At 44.2% G+C, this 21092-nt stretch overlaps 1 protein-coding gene across 3 annotated transcripts in view; it reads right to left on the bottom strand.

Moving 5' to 3' along the window:
- Nucleotides 1-21092, bottom strand: part of LOC149820863 (uncharacterized) — a 43326-nt gene that overhangs the window by 7749 nt on the left and 14485 nt on the right. The window contains exon 7 of one of the 3 annotated variants that reach the window (XM_089982924.1): nt 2340-2483. The exons of the other annotated variants lie outside the window; for them this stretch is intronic. Coding sequence (XP_089839050.1) covers nt 2340-2483 — 144 coding nt within the window. The remainder of the gene's footprint in view (nt 1-2339; nt 2484-21092) is intronic. 3 annotated transcript variants of the gene reach the window in all.

The raw sequence follows: 21092 nt of genomic DNA on the forward strand, positions 1-21092 counted from the left end.
TTTTTTATATTATCTTATTGTTACGGGTAGTTTAGTCCTATTTTTTTTGTTTTCTTTTTTTACTTGTAACATTGTGAGAGTCGACCCCTTAAAGAGGGACTCTCGTTCTTTCTTATGAAATGAGAAAATTGAGTTTCTTCTCCTTTGTGTCTCTTGAGAAACCCTAACCTAACAAGGGCTACGAGTTTGTTCAAGAGAGAGAGAGAGAAAGGTGGGGCGGGAGGTTGGGTGGAAGGGTAAAGAATAGAGAAGGGTTGAGTGTGAGTGGAGGGTAGGGCCAAGGGGATGGGATAGCGGAGAGAGCGCAAAAAAAATAGAGTGTAAAAGAGTGGAGAGCGTGAGTGTGTGTCATGGCCAACCTCCTTCAATTCCTTAATTCCAAAACATGGGTTCAGCAGGATAAAGGTGAACCAAAATGGACCTAGCTAAACATAGGTACCGCTGGATAAAGGTGAACAATATTCGAAGAGCCAATGAGGTCTTGTAGGTGCATGAAATAATCCACACCAAATATGAAACATGCTTGGCATTAGCTACACGTTCCCCAAAGATGACCAACATAGCCTTTAAGCATTCCCTGCTCTAGGTATGAGATGGATTAGGGTGCACCATTTCCCAAGGTACTTCTAGAATCCTCCCATGCACACGCCCTTTTAGGTCCATCTATGGATATGGATATCATCTGGTTCCTATCAATCTGATCCAGATTACAAAACTGGATCTACAATCTGAACCCAATTATAAAATGGATCTCAGATATGATCCAAGCTCTGTTATGAAATGAACCTTCCCAAGGATCCAAATCTCAATCATCTAGCCTAGATTCTACCTAAGATCCAAATCCCAATCCCAGCCTTCTGTTTCTACTGGAACTGTTAAAAGTAACCACTTTTGTTTGATTGAGTCATGGTGCCCCTTTTGAAATCCAAATAGCTTGAGCTGGTAATGCACTTAACCCAGTGTACTTGTGGAATTTGTATATTGTGAAATTATGACAAAGTGGATCTTGGTCTTCATATTAGGGAAGTCTTAGTGAATAGTGAAAATATCAGTGTTTGTGCAGTGCAGTTGCTAGTGTGTTGAGAGAAAATGGACTTGTAGTTGTGATTGATTCCATATCTTCTCATATTCAGCACAGAATTCTATGGCATACAGACTTCTACCCTTTGTCTATTCTAGTTCTAGTATTCTGCATGTGGCAAGAATTTTTTCCAAATTTCCCAGCTATCCTATAGGAAAAATGAAGAAAAAAAAGCACACTTTCCAAATTAGGAGTTTCATTTCATATGATGGTATGTTGTTCCTTTGTTTCTTCTTCTGACTGTACTATGAGTGCACAGGAATTTCTTTGCCAGTGTGTGAACTTGGTCTCTAAACAAAGATCATCAACATATTTTTGAAGATTTCTTTTTATCAAAGCAGTATCTAATCAATTTTCTGTTTTTCAAACCACAGACTGCAGCTTTCATGTCACCTTTGTCACATTTTCTGTGAAGGACCACAAGGGATCACAAATCATAGATTTGGGAACTGATTTTACAAAGAATGAGCCTCTGCTTCGGTTAATTCTAAAGAGATGCACCAATCTCAGTTTGGTACTATCAACTTTACCAACTTTCTTCCCCTGCCTCAAGCATATTAAGTCCCCATCTGGTTCCCGCAGGCATAACCTATGTTATTTGCTAAACTAGAAATGGAATCTTAATAAGTTCTCAATTAGAACAACCCAGTTAATTAAAGATTTTTTAAGTGAGTAACTCTCCTTCTCTCCATCTTCATACTCGGCATCATCTCTTCTTCTTTTTCAATCTCCTTTACAAAGATCATCACCACCATCATGACAACCATCGCCATCCCATCATCATCCTTTTCTATTCTCATCTCCATCTTCTTTAATGTCATCATCTCTCTCTCTCTCTCTCTCTCTCTCTCTCTCTCTCTCTCTCTCTCTCTCTCACCATCTGGCCATCAGGCAGCTAGAAATCAATAGGGCATATGCTGTCTGACAGTGATGGCACTGTCACCCTCTTAATTGTCTCCTCCCACCCAACTGAACGATGGCAAAGAGGAGTATGCATGGAATAGGGAGATGAGATGCAGTATGGTTGTCAGGTTGTGACAAACATGGATGAAAAAAAAAAGAAAAAAGAGATGGGAAAAAATGTCCCTTTGATTTTTGTCCAAATGGATTGGCAGTCACAAATATGGTGCCAAACCAGTTTTTCTCATTTAAAAAGGATGATCAATGAAGATAGAAATCAAAAAACCTACTTTCTACTTGAGCTAAAGCAACTAATTTTTCAGAAATGAAAATAAGACTTAAGAGAGAAAAATCACACCTGAGAAACATGATAAAGGTTATAGTTATTTGTGAAGTATTTGCATGTTTCTTGACCCATTTCTAGCATTGCCATATCAATAGGACCAAGAATCCCAATCATACGAGCAAGCAACACTGCCAATGAATCATTTGGAAAAAGAACCTGTAACAAACATAGAAATTGAAGAATCTCAAGTTGAATTTATCAACAACAAAACTCAAAAGATAGCATCATGTATCCAAAACTGGTTGACACGAACAGAATCGTAAACAGTTCTATTGTGTAGACAATATGGCAAGACAAATATTCAACCTGCATTTAACAAATGCTTGAATTGTCTTTTATGACTTTCAATGTGTTTATCTATGTACTAAATTACACAGGCAGTAAGGTCTCCACTTAATTCAATACATTAGTGATTCTAAAAAACTGAAGAGTAAAAAGAAAAGCACGCGTTGAACTTTTCAGTATCTTTCAAGTTTCAACAGTCCAAAGCACATCCAAACACTAAGTGAAGGAAGAGAAGAAAGTTGGAGTTGAATAGAGCAAGACACCCAATGTGGGGGATCGTGTGATATCTCTTTCCTATATTGAAAAATGTTACAATTAATGAAAAAATGACAGTTACCCCTGACATTAATACATAGATAGAATACAATAAAGGGAAAAAACAAGGAATGAAAAATACATATTGCACAAGCATTTAAAACAGTTTGAATTGGATCCATGGCTTGATAGATCCAAACCTAAGTCACATGGGTGTGGGTGCGGCTGCGGGGGTGCAGCACTTTCAAAAACCTTGGGTGCGAGGTGCGGCAAAAACAAATAATATACATATATATATATATATAAAACTCGAGCATCAACAGTTGGAGAGTTGGAGAAATTTATTCAGCAAGAATCTTTTGGAAGCAAATGAGACAGATGAGGACATGACACAAGTGTAAGTTGAAGTATCCATGAAACGTAGCGTTTATATTCAAGATTGAACAGGATCTAGGAGTAGACATTGAGCCCACCCGGTCTCGCCCGAACTAGACTCAGACCCATCTAAAGCCTTGCCTGACTCTTGTTGCTGAGAACCCCCTCATGTCGATCTTTGGCAAGCAGCCTAGCATGCCTGTATTTTCAGGGAGAGTTGAGAAACACGAACAATCGGACAAATCCAGAAACCTCAGCTTCTGTTGTAAAATCCCACGTAAAAAAAATCCTTTCGGACCCAGGTCAGATCTGGATCCAATCTGGACCCGTAACCCATTAGGGTTATTAGCATGTGAATGCAAGGGTTCTCGCATATTTCAAACCCCCACAGCCTCCCCTTCTTCTGAGAAAGGAAACCCCTTCAAGGTTTCCTGAATCGGGCATCCCCTGAGCCTTCAATTAATCGCAGAGGAGAGGGGGGGGACCCTCACCGCCTGCGCCTCCCTCCTCTGCCTCATCTCTCCTCCCGATCGCCCTCCTCATCTCTCTCTCAATCGCTCTCCCTCTGCCTCGTCTCCCTCGACTCACCGGAGAACCAATATACTCCTGAACACCACCAGCCCCTGCGTGCGTCTGCGAGCTCAGCGCCATCCCCTCTCCTTCCTCCCGATCGTCGTCGTTGTCGTCGTCATCGTCGCCGTGACCTCGCAGGTAAAAAGCCTCTCCTTGCAATTTTCCTTTTCAGTTGGGTCGCCGGAGAACCGACAGAGGGTCGACAACCTCTATTGTGCCCTCTCTCTCTCCTCTGTTTCCGATCAGGGTGTCGGTGGCTCATGACGCTCCTGGCCCTCTCTCTCTCTCTCTCTCTCTCTCTCTCTCTCTCTCTCTCTCTCTCTCTCTCTCTCTCTCTCTCTCGCCGGAGGGTCAGCAGTCCCCTGTCGTTCCCTCTCTCCCGTGGTGCGCCGAAAGGCCGGCAAGGAGCCGATGGCCCCCTATCGTGCTCTTCCCTCCTCCTCTGCTCCTTGCCGTAAGGTCAATGCACCCAGGGTCGGGTTGACCGCACCCGATGCCGGACCCGCATCGAGTCGCGTCGACGCGGGTGTGGCACCCTGCTAGCCGAATCCCTGTGACATAGATCCAAACCCAAGTTGTAAAACCCACGACCAGTGTTGTGAAAAGCGTTGAGGCGTAGCGAGGCGCTCCACCAAAATTTGAGGCGAGGCGTAAGCCTCGAGGCGCAAAGCGTAAGCCTCAAAAAAAAATTAAAACTTAAAAAAACTATAAAATATATTTAAAATTATAAATAAATAAGAAATGCTTTATTGATGAAGCACCAACCAACACGAAATAAAAAATCTCAAATAAATACGGAAAAAATATGAGATAATTAATATAAAGAAAAATAATGTCTATATTTTTTTTATAGAAAGAAAAATTTAGACAAAACCATAGCTTATATTAGTATTTTTTCTGGGGTACATTAATCCACGAAAAACAGAACTAGGAGACAGAATTCTGCACAGAATTTCATATCAACAATAACTAATCATACTTCACAGAATATTTGCAATGTTGAGAGAAAAAACTTAAGCAAAACATCAATGAGAGAGACATCAACTGGAGGAAATCAAGGCAACATGGATATCTTGAGAGAAAAAAATGAAAAACATAAAAACTACTTTAACTACAATGTGATTTTTATACAAGCTCTCCAGCTCCACCAATTTAATGCAGCTCGCACATGGTATCTGACCTACCAATTACGATCTAAGAACAACTGAAGATTGATATGGGAACACCTAGAAACAAAAAAACATATTTGCAAAAAACATATTTGCGTGCAAATCTGTTGGTTTTAGCAGGCAGGGGCTGAGCCCCTGCCTGCCTAAAACAATATATGGCATGGGCTTGGCCCTTGTCTGCTATAACCAACAAATGGCAGGGGCCTCTGCCCCTGCCTGACTGAATCATAGAATGGCCCTGCCATTCTATGGCCCCTGCTAAAAACAAAAAGCAGGCAAGGGCTTGGCCCCTGCCTGAACCAATAGATGGCAGGGGTTGAGCCACTGCCTGCCTAAAACAATATATGGCACGGGCCTTGGCCCCTGCCTGACTGAACCATAGAATGGCCCCTGCTAGAAACAAAAAACAGGCAGGGGCTTGGCCCCTGCCTAACGGAAATCATATATGGCAGGGGCCAAGGCCCCTACCTGACAGGGACCACAATCGGCAAGAGCCATGGGCCCTGCCTGCCAGAATAAATTGCACGGCAGGGGTTGTGCCCCTGCCTGCTACAAAGATTCAAGAGAGGGAGGCAGACGCGAAGGAAAAAGAATAAAGGGGGTCGGGTTGCCTGGGGTATGGCTGCTTCCGGCGTCGCAGCTGCTTTCGGTGAGAAGGAGGAGGCCGATAAGGGAGAGATGCTAGAGAGGGACTGCGAGAGAGAGGGAGAAGGGCTGCGAGAGAGAGGGAGAGAGAGACTGAGAGAAATGGGAAAGGGGCTGCGAGAGATTATTTAGGGCCCCCGACCCTCGTTAGGGTCGGGGGCAAGATTTTAGTTATGGTCAAATGAGGGCTTTGACCCTCATTTGACCATAATCATGAGGCATGCACGCCTCACCCTAAGGCGTGCCTCGCCTCGAGGCGTACGCCTCTGTGCATTTGCGCCTCAAGCCTGCGTCTCAAGGCACAAAGGCCCTCGCCTTGAGGCGAGGCACGTTTTTAATAACACTGCCCACGACATATAAAAAAAAAGTGTTTTGTCCAGGGTCGGCTCCGGACCCGAGCCAAGCACCCGACCCGGACCCAATCCTGCACAACCCCCCTCCTGTGACTATTTAAGAAACACAGGAGGTAGGGTTTTCTCATTCAAGAAAACCCTAACCTCCCCCCCCCCCCCCAATCGCGTAGCTCTCTCCCTCTTGGTGCTCACCCTCCTCCCCCGCACTGTTGTCCTTGCTCTCCGGCGACCCACTGACCGGCAACCCCTCCCCTTCCTGGCAACCCGGTCGGCGCGACCTTGCTGACCTCCCCTTCTCCTCCCTCGCTCGCTCTCCCGTTCCTTTTTCGGCAACCCATAGCCCCCACGTCGCCTCCTCTCCTCTGTTCCTCTCCAGTTCAACGGAGGAGCCCTGCCACAGGTGCTCGCCCCCCAACTTCATTGTTTCTCTCAGGTAACTCTCTCTTTCTCCTCCTGCGTTGTCTTCTTCCTCGTCCTCTTCTTCTTCGTCTTCTTCTACTCTTCTCGGCAGGCCAACAGGGGCGACGCCACTGCCGCTTGTGCACGACTGACCGGCAGAGGCTTTGCCCCTGCCCCTTCTTTTTTTCTTCCCAATCGGCAGGGGCTTTGCCCCTGTCCCTTTTATTTTTTTGACAGGCACCCTCTTTGTTTCCTCTATACACTAGGGAGGGGGTGGGCCCCCTCCCTGTGTCCTCTGTCTGTTGGGGAGGGGGTGAGCCCCTCCCTGCTTCCCTTGTACGCAGGGGAGGGGTCGAGCCCCCTCCTCGTGTCCTCTGTCTACAGGGGAGGGGTTGAGCCCCTCCTTGCTTCGTTTGTACGCAAGGGAGGGGTCGGGCCCCCTCCTTGTTTTCCCTGTACGCAAGGGACGGGTCAGGCCCCCTCCCTGCATCCTCTGTCTGCAAGGGAGGGGCCGAGTCCCTACCTGCTTCCTTTGTACGCAGGTGAGGGGTCGGGCCCCTCCCTGTGTCCTCTGTTTGCAGGAGAGCGGCCGAGCCCCTCCCTGCTTCCTCTGTGCCTTCCCGACGGACAGGGGTGAAGCCCTTGTCTGACAATAGTGAAGAGGGAGGCAAGGGGGCTTCGCCCTTGCCTCTTTGCTCTTCCGACAGGTAGGGCCCCCCTACCTCCCTTGTTTACCTTTGTCACGCCCCTGCCTCCTTGCCTTCTTGGTAGGCAGGGGCGAATACCCTGCCTCTGCCTCCTCTTCTTCTGGCAAGGGTTTTTGCCCCTGCCTCCTCCCGACCTATGGACAAGCAGGGGCTTTGCCCCTGCCATCCACATGGTCAGATTGGCAGGGGCAAGGCCCTTGCCTGCTCTGATTTTCAGCAGGCGGGGGCTGGGCCCCTGCCTCCTCGAATTTCTGGCAGAAGCCTCGCCCTTGCCCTCGTTATCCCTTCGGTAGGCAAGGGCGAGGCCCCCTGCTACCTTTGGGTTTCTAGCAAGGGGGTTTCACCCCCTGCCCCTCTTCGTTCCCCTGTCTGGCAACGGCATATCTCCTGCTCCTTCTTGCGTCTTCCTTTTTATTTTTATCTTACTAACATGATCGTACCTTCGCAGCTTGCGCAACGGCGCCCTCCCATGCCCTGTGGCCCAAGACCGTCATCACTTACTCTCGAAGAAGCACGCAACCCCGAGCCTCCCCAAGCTAAGGGAAAGTTGTGAAAAGGACAATGAACGAATTAAAATTAAAGCAATTAAAATTAAAGATTAAAAATAGAAAAGAAAGGACCAAGGACAATATATATATATATATATGTGTGTGTGTGTGTGCCTTTAACTCAAAGGCGTGGTTTTACGATCTTTGTCTTTTTTACTTTCCTGTCTTAAATGTGTTTTGTTGTCGCCGCGCTTGATGTGCCCAGGCTTTTCTTTTTCGCATTTACTTCCTTGTTTTTACTGTTTTCTGTTGCCACTGCACTTGATGTGCCTAGGCTTTTCTTTTCGCATTTACTTTTCTGTTTTTACTGCTTTTGTCTTTAGTTTGTCACCGCGCTTAATATGCACAGGCTCCTTTTGGCATTTAATTTATGTCATTACATTTCTGTCTTTTACTTGTCTTTAGTTTCCTGTCATTATCGTTCTCTGATGCTGCCGCCCTTTATGAGGATAGGCTTTGCTTTCGCACTTTTGTTTTCTGCCCATTCTCTTGCCACCCAAATTTGGGCGTAGGCTTGCCTCTTGTGACTCCTCCCCCATGCAAGCCTCACAGGAACACCTACCAACTTCGCTCTTTGCCAGAAAGATGCAAAGTTGTGTACAGGTGCCTTAGCCTTGAGAAGAGAATTCCCCGTACAAGGCTTCGGCTTCTCGAGCACGCAGTTGTGCAAGCCAAGCAGAAGAATTTTAGCATCTAGCTCAGAGTTACCGAAAGCACCTAGGTGCATGGGGAAACGCACTTCCCCAAAGCGCGTTTCGAAAGCGTAAAACATCGCGCTTCTAAAACGTGCAGGGAAGCACACTTTTTTTTTTGAAGCACGCTTCCCCATTTTTTCAGTTTTTTTATGATTTTATTTTTTTCGCTTCCCCCTAGCTTCCGGTTCGCTTCCTAGGTCGCTTCTGAGACGGTTCGTAATTTTCTTCTAAGTCATCCCACGCTTCCTAAAATTTTGAAAGTGCCTCGCTTCCCACTCTCGCTTCTCGTATCGCTTCCCTTTCCCGCTTCCTCGACTGGTAACTCTGATCTGGCTCCACCCCGAGTCGATGCACTTGGGAGAGATATTTTGGATCCGTGGCGATCCTGGAACATGTATGGTGTTGTCTGTTTCGCAAGCCAGACCTACTTGTTGTACATCATGTTATTGCGAAACTCTGTGTTGGGTTGTCCTCGAGAAACCCATACCCCTATCATCGTAACCATACCTTTAGATAGGTATGATTCTACGATGAGTAGGATGAGAGGTCATTGGTAATGTAAAACCCATGCTTTAAAAAAAAATCTTTGGACCCGGGTCGCATCCGGATCTAACCCGGATCCGTTGGGGTTATACCCGTAATGCAGGGGCTAGGGTTTTAAAAGCCTTTCTTTTCCCCCCGCGCCGCACACCCTCTTCCTCTCTCGTCGAGCAGGGAAACCCTTCGAGGATTTCCTGTTTTGCTCTGTCGGTCCCCCCTTTTAAAACCACGAGAGGGGAGGGGAGGCCCTCACCTCGCAGCCTCTCCTCTTCCTCCTTCTCTCCTTCTTCCTCGTCTCTTGCTCCCAACGTGCGACCGAACCCCGGCGGCACCGACCTCATGTCTGATGCCTCTCAGAGGAGTCGCCGCCTCCCTCTCGTTCCGAACAACGCCGCCATCGCCGACAATCTCGAAGGCACACACCCCTCCCTCTCTTCTTCCTTTGTTCTTCTTCTTCTACTTCTACCTCTACTTCTACTTCCTCTGCGCTCGCCGGGAAGTCGGCGGCCCCCTGACGCACTTTCCCCTCTCTCTCGGTCTGTTGGGAGGCCGACAAAAGGTAGGTGTCCCCCTGTCGTGGCCTCCCCCTCTTTAGATGCCGGAGAGCCGACAGGGGGCCAGCGACCCCCTGCCGTGCTCTCCCCCTTTCTTCTGCGTTCGTCGGGAGGCCGACGCCCCCCCTGCCACGCCTCCCCTCTCTCTCTCTCTGAGTTCGTCGGGAGCCAAGTGGCCCCCTGTCGTGCCCTCCCCTCTCTCTTTCTGTGTTCGCCAGAAGGCCGACGGCACCGTGTCACGCCTTACCCCTCTCTTTGAGGTTATCAGAAGGCCGACAGGAGGCTGGCGACCCCCTGTCGTGCCTTCCCCTGCTCCCTCTGTTTGTCGAAGGGCCGATGGCCCTTGTCGTGCCCTCCCTTTCTGTTGCCAGCAGGCAGAGGCACGCCCCTTGCCGCCTCGTGGATTTTCGGCAGGCAGGGGCTCGCCTCATGTCGCCTCTCTGATTTCTGCAGGTAGGAGCACACCCATGCCGCCTCTCTTTTCCGATCGTCAGGCAGGGGCAATGCATCTGCCTTATTCCCCTTGTTTGGCAGGGCAGTTAGTGCACGCCACCTTGTGTCGGGACATTGCAAGTTCAAAACCCTATGTTACGTCGTATTGGGGGCCAGCTTAACCTCAGCTTTCGGGTTAGTCGGGTAGGACTCACTCCTGCCGCCCCCTACTTCCTCTGCATGGGGTCGACCCCAACTCGGTCAACACTTCCTGCATTTTAATAATCACTTTTATTTGTTTACAGCTTGCACGATGGATCCCACTCGTGCTTCACGGCCCGAGCTTCGCATCACCTACACTCGTAGGCACACGCAGTGTCGCAACCTCCCGAGGTAGGGGAAAGTCGCACGAGGACTTTGGATGAATTAAATAAAGATTTAGGAAATTCAGATAATGACAGATGATACTTATATGACTCGTGATTTATTGTTTCTTGCTTGTCCTTATATCCCTGAAATTATATGCTTCCTGTAGCCGACATTTTGCATGCTTATTTAGTTTTGTAGTTAGTTTCTGTCGTTAATTTCCTTTACTTGCCTTTTGTTGTCGTCGTACGGCATATGCTTAGATTTCTAGTATTAGTTCTAGCTTGTGTTCCATCTATGCGTTGCTAGATGCAACTACCTGTACCCCAAGTCGGTTACTCAGAAGGAATGATTGGATCCATGGCGATCCCAAGACTTGTTTGAGATTTCTTGTTTCGTAGTGATTGAGTATGCCAAGTTATATTACTGATTTTATGTCATACAAAACACTATATGGGGTTATCTTTCGAGAAACCCATGACCTACTATCGTAGCCGAACCCTTTAGACGGGTACGATATGTACACTACGATGGGTAGCATGAGAGGTCGATGAGCACCTCGAACTGTGCAATAAGCACTCTGTTGAAATAAATAAAAATAATGATGTTCGCCTCCACAGGCCAAATGCTCAAAGAGCAATGCATGTCAAGTTTGAACTAAATGAATTGCAACATATTAAATGTTACCCTTTCATCGTAGTCGTACCTTTGAACAGGTACGTCTGGTTTGTGTTACGATGATTGGATGATGGGGTTATGGCAACCTCGAAACGTACAAATAACACAATGATGAAATCACATAAATGGTGATGATTCGCCTTCACATGCAAGATGCTCGAGTTTGTTGAGAGACCAGAGCATGCAGAATGGGTCTTCAGTCTGACGCACCCATTCGAACCACTGACTCCCATCAAAAGAGAGAACGGGAAGGTACAAAAACTCCAATGGGCAGGCCATTAATAGCTATTACGGGAAAAAGACTAGGTTTTCCCAATCATTAAAGTTAGGATAAAAGAGATACAAAAGATAGCCAAAAGTTGGATGCATCCTTTGGAACAAGTGGACTTTGGAGAATTCTCTTTCGGTCACCGACCGTCCCCTTAGGAACGGACTTAAATAGCTATTCGAGATATTGAAAATACATGGCATAATAGACCCCCGAACTAGTCTCAATTGTTTCTACGATTCGTGTCTTGCGTGTACCCGTAGGCCAGCTAATATCGAAATATAAAATAACTTATTCTCACTATTTGTTGAACTGTCTATGCCTGTTGTGGCATTACACTCGTCAATCAAACTGCTTACATAGTTCTTTACTTGAAATAATTAGCTACTCGTGCTAGTTAACTGCATATAATGTTACTTACATCTTGTGTTGTATCTTTCCTTCAGATTAGTTGTACTTTGCATGTGAAATAAATTGCTCGTACTAGAGTAGATTTACCTTCTCGCATTTCAATTACACGTGTTGTAACGCCCCAAAATTTCAAACTTTCGAACCTTTCAGAAAACAGGCAAGAGACTAAAAGAATCTCTTTATTACAGAGTTGGTTTATGAAATCAGCGGAAGACCATCCTTTTGTTAATTTTAGAAAGGCAAGCTGACCACTTTGGGCACGTTAGCTGAAGAACCAAAACATACAACCCATGCTACTTGAAAAAGACACTTTCATTAAAAGAAGGTTCCAAAAGTACAAAATTCGGATGTCCCAAGGAAAATCCATTACAAGACCCAAAAACATCAGGACGCGAGCTAAGAGCAGGAAGAAGAAAGTCTTGAAGCCATCTTGCCATCACCCGTGGAGTAGCTATTCATCACCTGTACCCATAGAATGGGTTAGTTTCGCAAAAAACTAGTAGGTGCACAAAAGAGACTACAAGGAAACTGAATTATGTACCTTTAATTCAGTAGGTTACGCAGTTTAAAGCAGATATGCAGTTAAACAGGTAAGCAATGCAAGCAGGTAAATAGTGCAAACGCGTAAGTAGTGCAAGCGAATCAGTAGTGCAAACGAATAGGTAGTGCAAGTGAGTCAATAGTGCAAGCGAGTCAGTAGTGCAAGCGAGTGCAAGCGAGTCAGTGGTGCAAGCGAGTGCAAGGGAGTCAGTAGTGCAAGCGAGTACAAGTGAGTCTCACTACTCAACAACCAGTGTGAACAGACTTTATGTTTCGATATTACTGGCCTGCGGGTACGTGCAGGCAAAACGTAGAAACAACTGAGACTAGTTCGGGCGTCTGTTATTCTATGTATTTTGAATAACCCGAATAGCTAGTTGAGTCCGCTCCAAAGGGACGGCTTTAGCCGAGAGAGGATTCCCCAAAGGAGGCAGTGCCACGGATGCATCCAACTTCTGCAGAAGTGTTGAGCTAACTATTGTAGCCCCTTTCCCCTAACTCCAATGACTGGGGAGGTCGGATCATTGCCCGTAGGGTGGTTGTTAACAACCTGTCCATTGGAGTTTGTACCGCTATGTCCTCTCCCTTGACAAACCACTAGAAACGAATAGGTACGTTAGGGGTTGCTTAACTAACGACCCATTCTATGCTGTGGTCTTTAAACCACTTGAGCATCTTGCCTGTGAAGGCGAATGTGAGGCCATTTATGTGATTCCAGCATTGTGCATTTCGCACTGTTCGAGGTCGCACGACCGTCTCATCCAATCATCGTAGTACTAGACGTGTCGTGCACGACTACAACTACTCTAGGATGAAGGGGGTATAGCTCCTCAAAAGAAGCCTCAACAGGAGTGTTTCACAAAGATGTAAAGTTTATCAACCTTACTATATCCTTTGAAACAGCAGTACCTTATGCCAACATTATGCCTGCGATTTTCTAGAACCTCATCCGCTATCGGGGTATCTACATGCCTCGCATGACTCGACACCGGCCTCGATAGACGGGATACAGGTTTCTCAACAGAACCTCCAACTCGTCTGCAGGACTACATACTCAAGGAGTCAGGATCCTTGCAAGGTATCCCCCTCCTTAGACGGGGATGTAACGCTAGCTCCTATCTCAAACTCTCGTCGCAAGAGAGAGAGGTGAATGCCTGAGGATGCCTTTAAGGCATATGCAAAGAGCAAAAACCTGTGCGGCATCTGTAATAGCAAAGCAGTAATAATACATACAAAAATAAGAGCCTAGGCGCAAAGCGCGACGACAAGGTAAAGGCGGTAAGCAGAAGTGCAACGTTGAACCTCGCCACGATGCGTGACGGCACATACAAACCATAAGCAAGAATGCAACACGAGATCTCGACGTGATACACGATGGCAAGTATAGACTGACATAAGGTAAAGGGCAAGGATCGCGAAACCGCGTCCTTGAGTTAAGTGCATACTCGTACAAATATATATATATATATATATATATATATATATATATATATATATATATATATATATTCATTTAATGATCGTTTTTAGTTTAATTGAACTTAATTCAATTATCCAAGTCTTCCATACAATCTTCCCCTACCTTGGAGGGTTACGAGCTTGCTGACGTCTGCGAACGTACACAATTGACGGCTCGGGTCGCGGAGCGCGAGTGAGATCCGTCGTAGCTGCAAATATGCGATATTAACATGCAAACCCAGACAAAAGCAAAAGCAAGGCAAAGACTCAACTTCTCCAATACATAGAGCTGGGGCCAACAGTCCCAAATGACTCTCAAAAGATAAAGAATGGGGCAGGGCCAAATGAGCCTTGCCGCCCAAAGAGAGATGTAGTCAATGCGAGCAAATGACTCACGTTCACTAGGAATTCCTCGCTGGAGATCAACAATTGTAATGATCTGTCCCCATTACGATGTAGCTTCTAAAATTCCCCGGGCCTGTCGACCAAGGGTATAGGCTCGCGCACAAAGGGGCATCGGCCCCTGCTGGCAAACAAAAAGGCAGGGGCCGATGGCCCCTGTTAGCAAACAGAAAGGCAGGGGCCAATGGCCCCTGCTGGCACACAGAAAGGCAGAGGCCGATGGCCCCTGGTGGCAAAAAGAAAGGCAGGGGCCATAGGCCCCTGCTGGCAAACGAAAGGCAGGGGCCTATGCCCCTACTGACAAAAGAAAGGCAGGGGCCTATGGCCCCTGCTGACAAACGAAAGGCAGGGGCCTATGCCCCTGCTGACAAAAGAAAGGCAGGGGCCAGAGGCCCCTGCTGGCAAACGAAAGGTAGGGGCCAGAGGCCCCTGCTGGCAAACGAAAGGCAGGGGCCTATGCCCCTGCTGACAAAAGAAAGGCAGGGGCCATAGGCCCCTGCTGGCAAACGAAAGGCGGGGGCCGATGGCCCCTGCTGGCGCAACAAAAAGGGGCAGGGAGGAGGGGCTCGACCCCTCCCCTGTCGTAGCAGAGAGCAGGGAAGAGGGGCCTGGCCCCTCCCCTGTCGTACGGAAGTAGGGAGGAGGCTCCGCCCCTCGCCTGCCGTACGAAAGCAGGGAGGAGGCTCAGCCCTCCCCTCCCTGTGTAACAAAGAAATGAGAGGGAAGGAATGAGAGAGAGAGAGAGACGGAAAGAGGGAGAAGAAGGGGAGGAAGAACGTACCTAGTGGTCGGCGGCAGCGTCGGAGAGAGTCGCTGGCGGCGATCGGTTGACGCTGGTCTCCGGCGAATCGAGAGTGACGAGAGGCGGTGGGTGTCGGGGAGAGAGATGAGAGGGTCGAGGTGGAAGGGCGGTGAGGAGGGTTTCGTAACCCTCCTCCCGCCTGCCTCGCTGTCTTAAAAGACAGCGAGAGGCGGTGGTCCGGGTCGTGTCCGGATCCGGCCCGAATCTAAACATTTTTTTTTGTCGTTACACGTGTTGATTACTGCCTTTAATAAAATAAATTACTTATCTTATGAATGTCCTGCTTTAATTATTCTTCATTGTTTATTTGTGCACCTACCAGTTTGTTATGAAACTGACCCATTTTATTGGCAGGTGGCAAGTAGGACTTTATAGACGGCTGATGGCGTGATGCAACATGACTCAATATCACCTTTTTTCTATTGGCATCCTGGCTATTCTTTATGGATAAGTTTAGTTTGTAAGCTAACGTGCCCAGAATTGTCAACTTGTTTTCCTTTCTAAAAACAAATTGTTTTCACTGAAGTCTTTAAAACCAAACCTTGAAATTTGAAAGGTTTTCTCTAAATGTTTTCAAAATTTACAAGTTAAAATTTTGGGGCGTTACAGGTAACCTTGAAGCGTGCGATGGACACTTGTTGAAACATATAAGAATGATGATGTTTTGCCTTCACAGGCAAGATGCACAAGTGGGTCTAAGAGACCAGAGCATATAGGGTGGGGCGTCAGTTAAGTAACCCCCTGACGTGTCCATCCGCCTCTTGTTTCCATCAAGGGAGAAGATGGATGATACAAAAACTTTGATAGACAGGTTGTTAACAACTACCCCTTGGGCAAATGACTCGGTGTCCCCGGTCATCGGAGCTAGAGGACAGGACTATTAGAAATTATCCTAGGTGATAGATCCCATGAACTTCTGCAGAAGTATGATGCATCCGTGACCACGAATGCCTTTGGAGAATCCTCTCTTGGTCGCTGACCATTTCCTTAAGAGCAAACTCAGCTAGCAATCCGGGGTTGAAACAAAGAATATCTTGTTCACAATATCTGCTTGAATGTGCATTTTTGAGATAGATGAAATGCTTATTACATATGCTTATATCCTGTGTTAGTTGATTGTTTTAGTTAACTGATGTCCGCTTGTGGAATCAATTATCTATGTTAGAAGTAGATTATTTACTTGCATAAGATAATTGCCCATGCCTTAATTATTGTTTTAAAGTGCTTATCATGCTAGCATAATATGTCTTGTTTTATTTTTAGTTCCATATTGTTTTGCTTGTTTACCTGCCAGTTTTTCGTAAAACTGACCCATTTTATGAGTGCAAGCTATGTCACATGGGTACGGGTGCGGGTGTGACACAGGTGCGGTGCAATTTCAAAATTTTTGGACACAGGGACACGGCTATATATATATATATATATATATATATATATATATATATATATATATATATATATATATATATATATATATATATATATATATATATCCAATGTGTGTGTATATGTGGATATTGTCCTCTTAAGTTTGGCACCAGCACGAGTGTTTTTACAAACTTTGCAAATTGTACTTTTGCCATTGCAGAAAGGAGGGTTCGGGGGCTCCCCCCGGCGCGGGTCCCGCTGCGCCCCTCGGAATTTTTTTTCTGGGGATTATGTTTGAGACTCATGATATATATATATATATATATATATATATATATATATATATATATATATTAAAAATTATATAAAAGGATCATTTTTTTTGTTTTTTGCCCTAAAAATTGACATTTTTGGACTCGATCAATGTTGACCGAGTCCACAACGAGGACAGACTCAGCCTCTATTCGTTGACCGAGTTTGACTCGTCGTTGACCGAGTCTGACTCGTCGTTGATCGAGTATGGGCCGTGTCCGCACCCGTGTTGGGGCGTGTCGACTCGGGTGCGGCGCCTCCCTAGCTGAGTCCGTATGATTTAGGGCGCAGGTGACGAGTAGGTTTATCAAACAACCGACGGAAGAATGCGAGATGGCCTGAGACTTCACTCCTCTGCTCATAGTTTTGCGTTTGTGATACCTGTTATAGTTTTAATTTTGTATAAGGGGAAACCCGAACTTTTGTACAATTGATAGTTTTTATAATGAATATTCGGCTCACTAATTTTCTTGGTAAAATGTTTTGATAATGAGGTTTTGATGATGGATTTTTACGGTAACGTGTCCAAAGTTGTCAACTTGTTTTGCTTTTCAAAAAAAAATCATTTCCGTTGATAAAAACTCTGAAAAATAAAAGGTTTTCTAAGTATTTTAAAAAGGTTTACAAGTTTGAAATTTTGGGGTGGTACACAAGTCATGTCCCAACACTTTTAATAGCTTTTGTCAAGTTGAATATAGGAATGACCATGGACAACTTGGATTTCAAGAACAAAAATCTCTGCTTTGTAATAAAGTGCTGATCAATTTCAATATGTTTCATCCTCCCATTGATTGTCACATCATAAGACCTCGGGATCCTCTCTCCTAAGTCATTCAATAACTGTTTGATTTAGGTAACTTTATATGAAGCAGAGATTTTTGTTCTTGAAATCCAAGTTGTCCATGGCCATAAACCTTGTACAACTTGAGGGAGGCTATACCTGGACTGAGACCCAGATCCAAATCTCCCTTGATCTCACGCCCCTTCAGTGGAATGCGCTATACATTCATATGTATATTAGCCTTTTGTATCTGCTATTTTATCCCTTACTGTGTTGTTTATACATGTAGTAATGATGGGCGTATACTTGTAAACTATCTTGCATTGGAAAGAAGTATAAACAGAAGAGCATATCACAAGACTTCCCTCATTGGAAACAATAGTCTATTCAGCCCCAATATTGGTTTCCTCCTTCACGTGTGATTGTGCTTTGGATTATTTGAAAGATACCAAAAGCTTACAAAAGTAACATAACACATTCTTTCATGACTTTCAGAAAGTGTCCTCTTTATCCAGCGTAAGTGCAGATCAAAAGATATTTTAAAGACAACCACTGAATGATTCAAACTCCTAAGCAATTCAATGCAAGTCAGGAGTGAACTAAGAATGGCATTCAACAGAATCAAACAACTCACCGAAGCTCAGACCAGGTAGGTGGATGTCCTTGACTAGAAGTCTGCATTTGACTGGGGATAGGTCTTTGGACAGGAAAACTATGAAAAACTGGATTGACCGTGGATGAATCATGAAATATTTGACCAACTCAGCAGAGTTATGAGAGTTGCATAAGTCATTCTCAAAAGTGCAGTATCCAAGTCCAAATGGACCGAGGGTTCTGTTGTCAGAATAAGACTGCACAATTTAATGCTAGCATTATGGGAAGCTGAACATATCTGGAACTTCCACTATTGGAAGGAACTTCCTTTTCTGGAAGCTAACTGGAACAAAAGATCCTTGCTTTACTAATAGCCAGTTTGGAGGTGGTAAAGTTCCTATTTCATATGAGGTAAAGGGAGTTCAATTTCCATAGCCACATGGATTTACTACATGTGCCTGTGTCTAAGACAAAATCTTTAGTTGATAGTTGTTGATACCATATATAAATCTGTTTCCTTCTTAAACCTTATAAATATCTCAAGTTGAGAAAACTACTATATGAAGACCCTATCTTTAGAATAGGCATATGGTTTTCAAGATGAGTAGCTTGCATTTTGTGGAAAACTGGGTCCCTTGAGAATCACAGGAGAGTCGAGATCTTGCCCTCATTGGCTATGGAGCTACTCATATATATTCCAGTAATCGAGCAACATCTTAGCCAGCTGAATGGAAGGAAAGCAATGTTGTAAATATTGTTACTATTGAGGTTCTCGATACGATACACAATCGTATCGCGATACGAATGTGAATCATACCCGTATCATACGATACGGTATTGAAGCACTTTAAAAGGGGCCAAAACTTACTTTTTAACTTTTGGGTTTTAAATACCTTTTGAGGGCAGACTCCCTCATTTGTGTAGAAGCCATTAGAGGAAAACCCATGCACCCTAGGATTCGTGAGAGCGATTTTGGGGGCTGATTATGTGTTAGGGAGAGGGCTTTTGCAATTTTCTTAAGAGTGCATTTCCACTATTTTTCCACTCAAAGAAGTGGGTTAAGGTAAAAAATCTCCGTTCTTTGTTTCATTTGTGTATGATTGAAGTTAATGGAGGGTAAGTTCCCTTCTAAGTCACACGGACTCGTCTATAAGGTCGACGCACCCGCGTCGACACGCCCCGACATGGGTGCAGACACGGGTGCGGCTTCGGACACGGGGCGGACACAGTCAACCAAGTGTCGGACTCGATCAACGCATCGGGGCCGAGTCCGTCCACATTTTGAACTTGGTCAACTTTGACCAAGTCTATTTTTGTCCATTTTTTAGGGCAAAAGATGTATAAAAACTAAAAAAATCGATCTTTTTATATATTTTTTAGTATATATATATATAGCCGAGTCTTATTATTGTTATATATATAGTTGTGTCCCCTAATGGGCACAACTTTGACCGAGTCTTATTATTGTTATATATATATATATATATATATATATATATATATATATTTTTTTTTAATATATATATATATACATATATATATAGTTGTGTCCCCGTGTCCAAAAATTTTTAAATTGCTCCGCACCCGTACCCGTACCCGCACCCATGTGACATAGGTTCCTTTCTTTTTTTATACTTTTAAAAGATATTGCTTTACTTTTAGTTTTTTTACCCTTAATCTCATTTTTTGTGCCCTTAAAACTAAAAAATTGTCCCTAAGTGTGTTATTGAGCATTGCTTTACATCTTTGTAGTGATTAGATTTAGTAATCCATGCTCTAGGAGGTCGATGTAAGGTGGATGTTCATGGAGGGTAGAGGTCTTGGAGGATGCCTCTCAAAAGATTCTGCATTGAAATATTGTACACCAATTGACTTGGATATGTGTTTGAAAGGAATAGTGAAGTGTAATTTTTGTTGTTTTGTAATGCATGAAGGATTATATAGATTTAAATGTCATGTTGTGGGGCATAACAACTCCACTGTGAAATTATGTAAATATTGCATTCCTACTAATATTTGTGTTGATCTTCCTACTAGTCTTATAGAAGATGATAAAAGATTGCCGGAATGAAATTGCCAAAGGTGGTCCTTAATTCAGAATATGAAGATGACCCATTATCATCTCAAGCCACTGAACGATGCAATAAACGAAGGAAATCATTAAGATGAAGTTTGACACTGAATATGATTTTCATTATATGTCATTGAACTCTAGCTTGCATGTTTTTCCCTTAGCATGATATTTTGTAACTGAAAAATGTAACTTTAACTTTTATAATGAGTTATGAAAGCTTTTGGGTTTTGAATGTATCATTATTTTGTTCAAAAGATAGACACCGATTGTATTTGTGGTGATTAGATGCATGGTTGTTTAATGTTTAAGAACAAATCTATGTTTAGCTAATTTTATTACATAAATAAATTGTGTTAAGATTTTTACAAATTTTGCTAAATTTTCTTGATTTTTCGTGTTTTTTTTTTAGAATTTTTGTTAATTTTTATTAAAAATTTACGTTTGTTTACGATACGTATCTATTTTGAGCCCGACCGATACGGGTTACGATATGATACTTACAACCTTGAAGGAAAGCCAATAAAACATAACTAAAGGGATAATCACATAAATGAATGGACAAAATATAATGAAGAAATTAAAGGGATTAGGATCACTTTAGAGTCTGTGCCTCAGTAGTATGACCCAATGATAACTACTGTAATATCGTGTGTTTTTATACTAAGTTAAATTCTGACTTTTTGAAATTTTGGCTAAGTGTTGTAGGAACACTGGTAAAATACTCGATATTAGGTGGCGTCAATTGAATCTGGGTTCGGCCCAAGTCTCATTGACAAGACCTAAACGAGCCAAACAAGATATGCCAAAAACTTTTATTTTTTACCTTTAAAATCAAGCGAAATTCAGGTTAATTCAAGTGAAATTCGGAGGCAAAATTCAAGTTATATATCGTTGGATGCGCCTTAAAATTTTAAAACAATAATACTTTAATTTTCTAAATTCAGGCTACGGTTGGCCCGAAAATCACATTTTTTCAAAAAAAAACCATCTCGATGAGACCAAATCTAGATTGGATCGGATTGGATCAGATCTGATCCGTATGATCCAAGTTAATATGGATATGGACTCAGTCCAAGATCCATATTAATTAGGATCGAATCCACTTCAAGATCCATATGGATATTAGATATGGATATGTATTTGGATCTTGGATCTGAATCCTGATCCAAAATCCAGGGTCC

This window comes from Nuphar pumila, chromosome 12, assembly GCF_984573655.1.
Source record: "Nuphar pumila chromosome 12, dmNupPumi1.hap1.1, whole genome shotgun sequence".
Taxonomy (NCBI): Eukaryota; Viridiplantae; Streptophyta; class Magnoliopsida; order Nymphaeales; family Nymphaeaceae; genus Nuphar; species Nuphar pumila.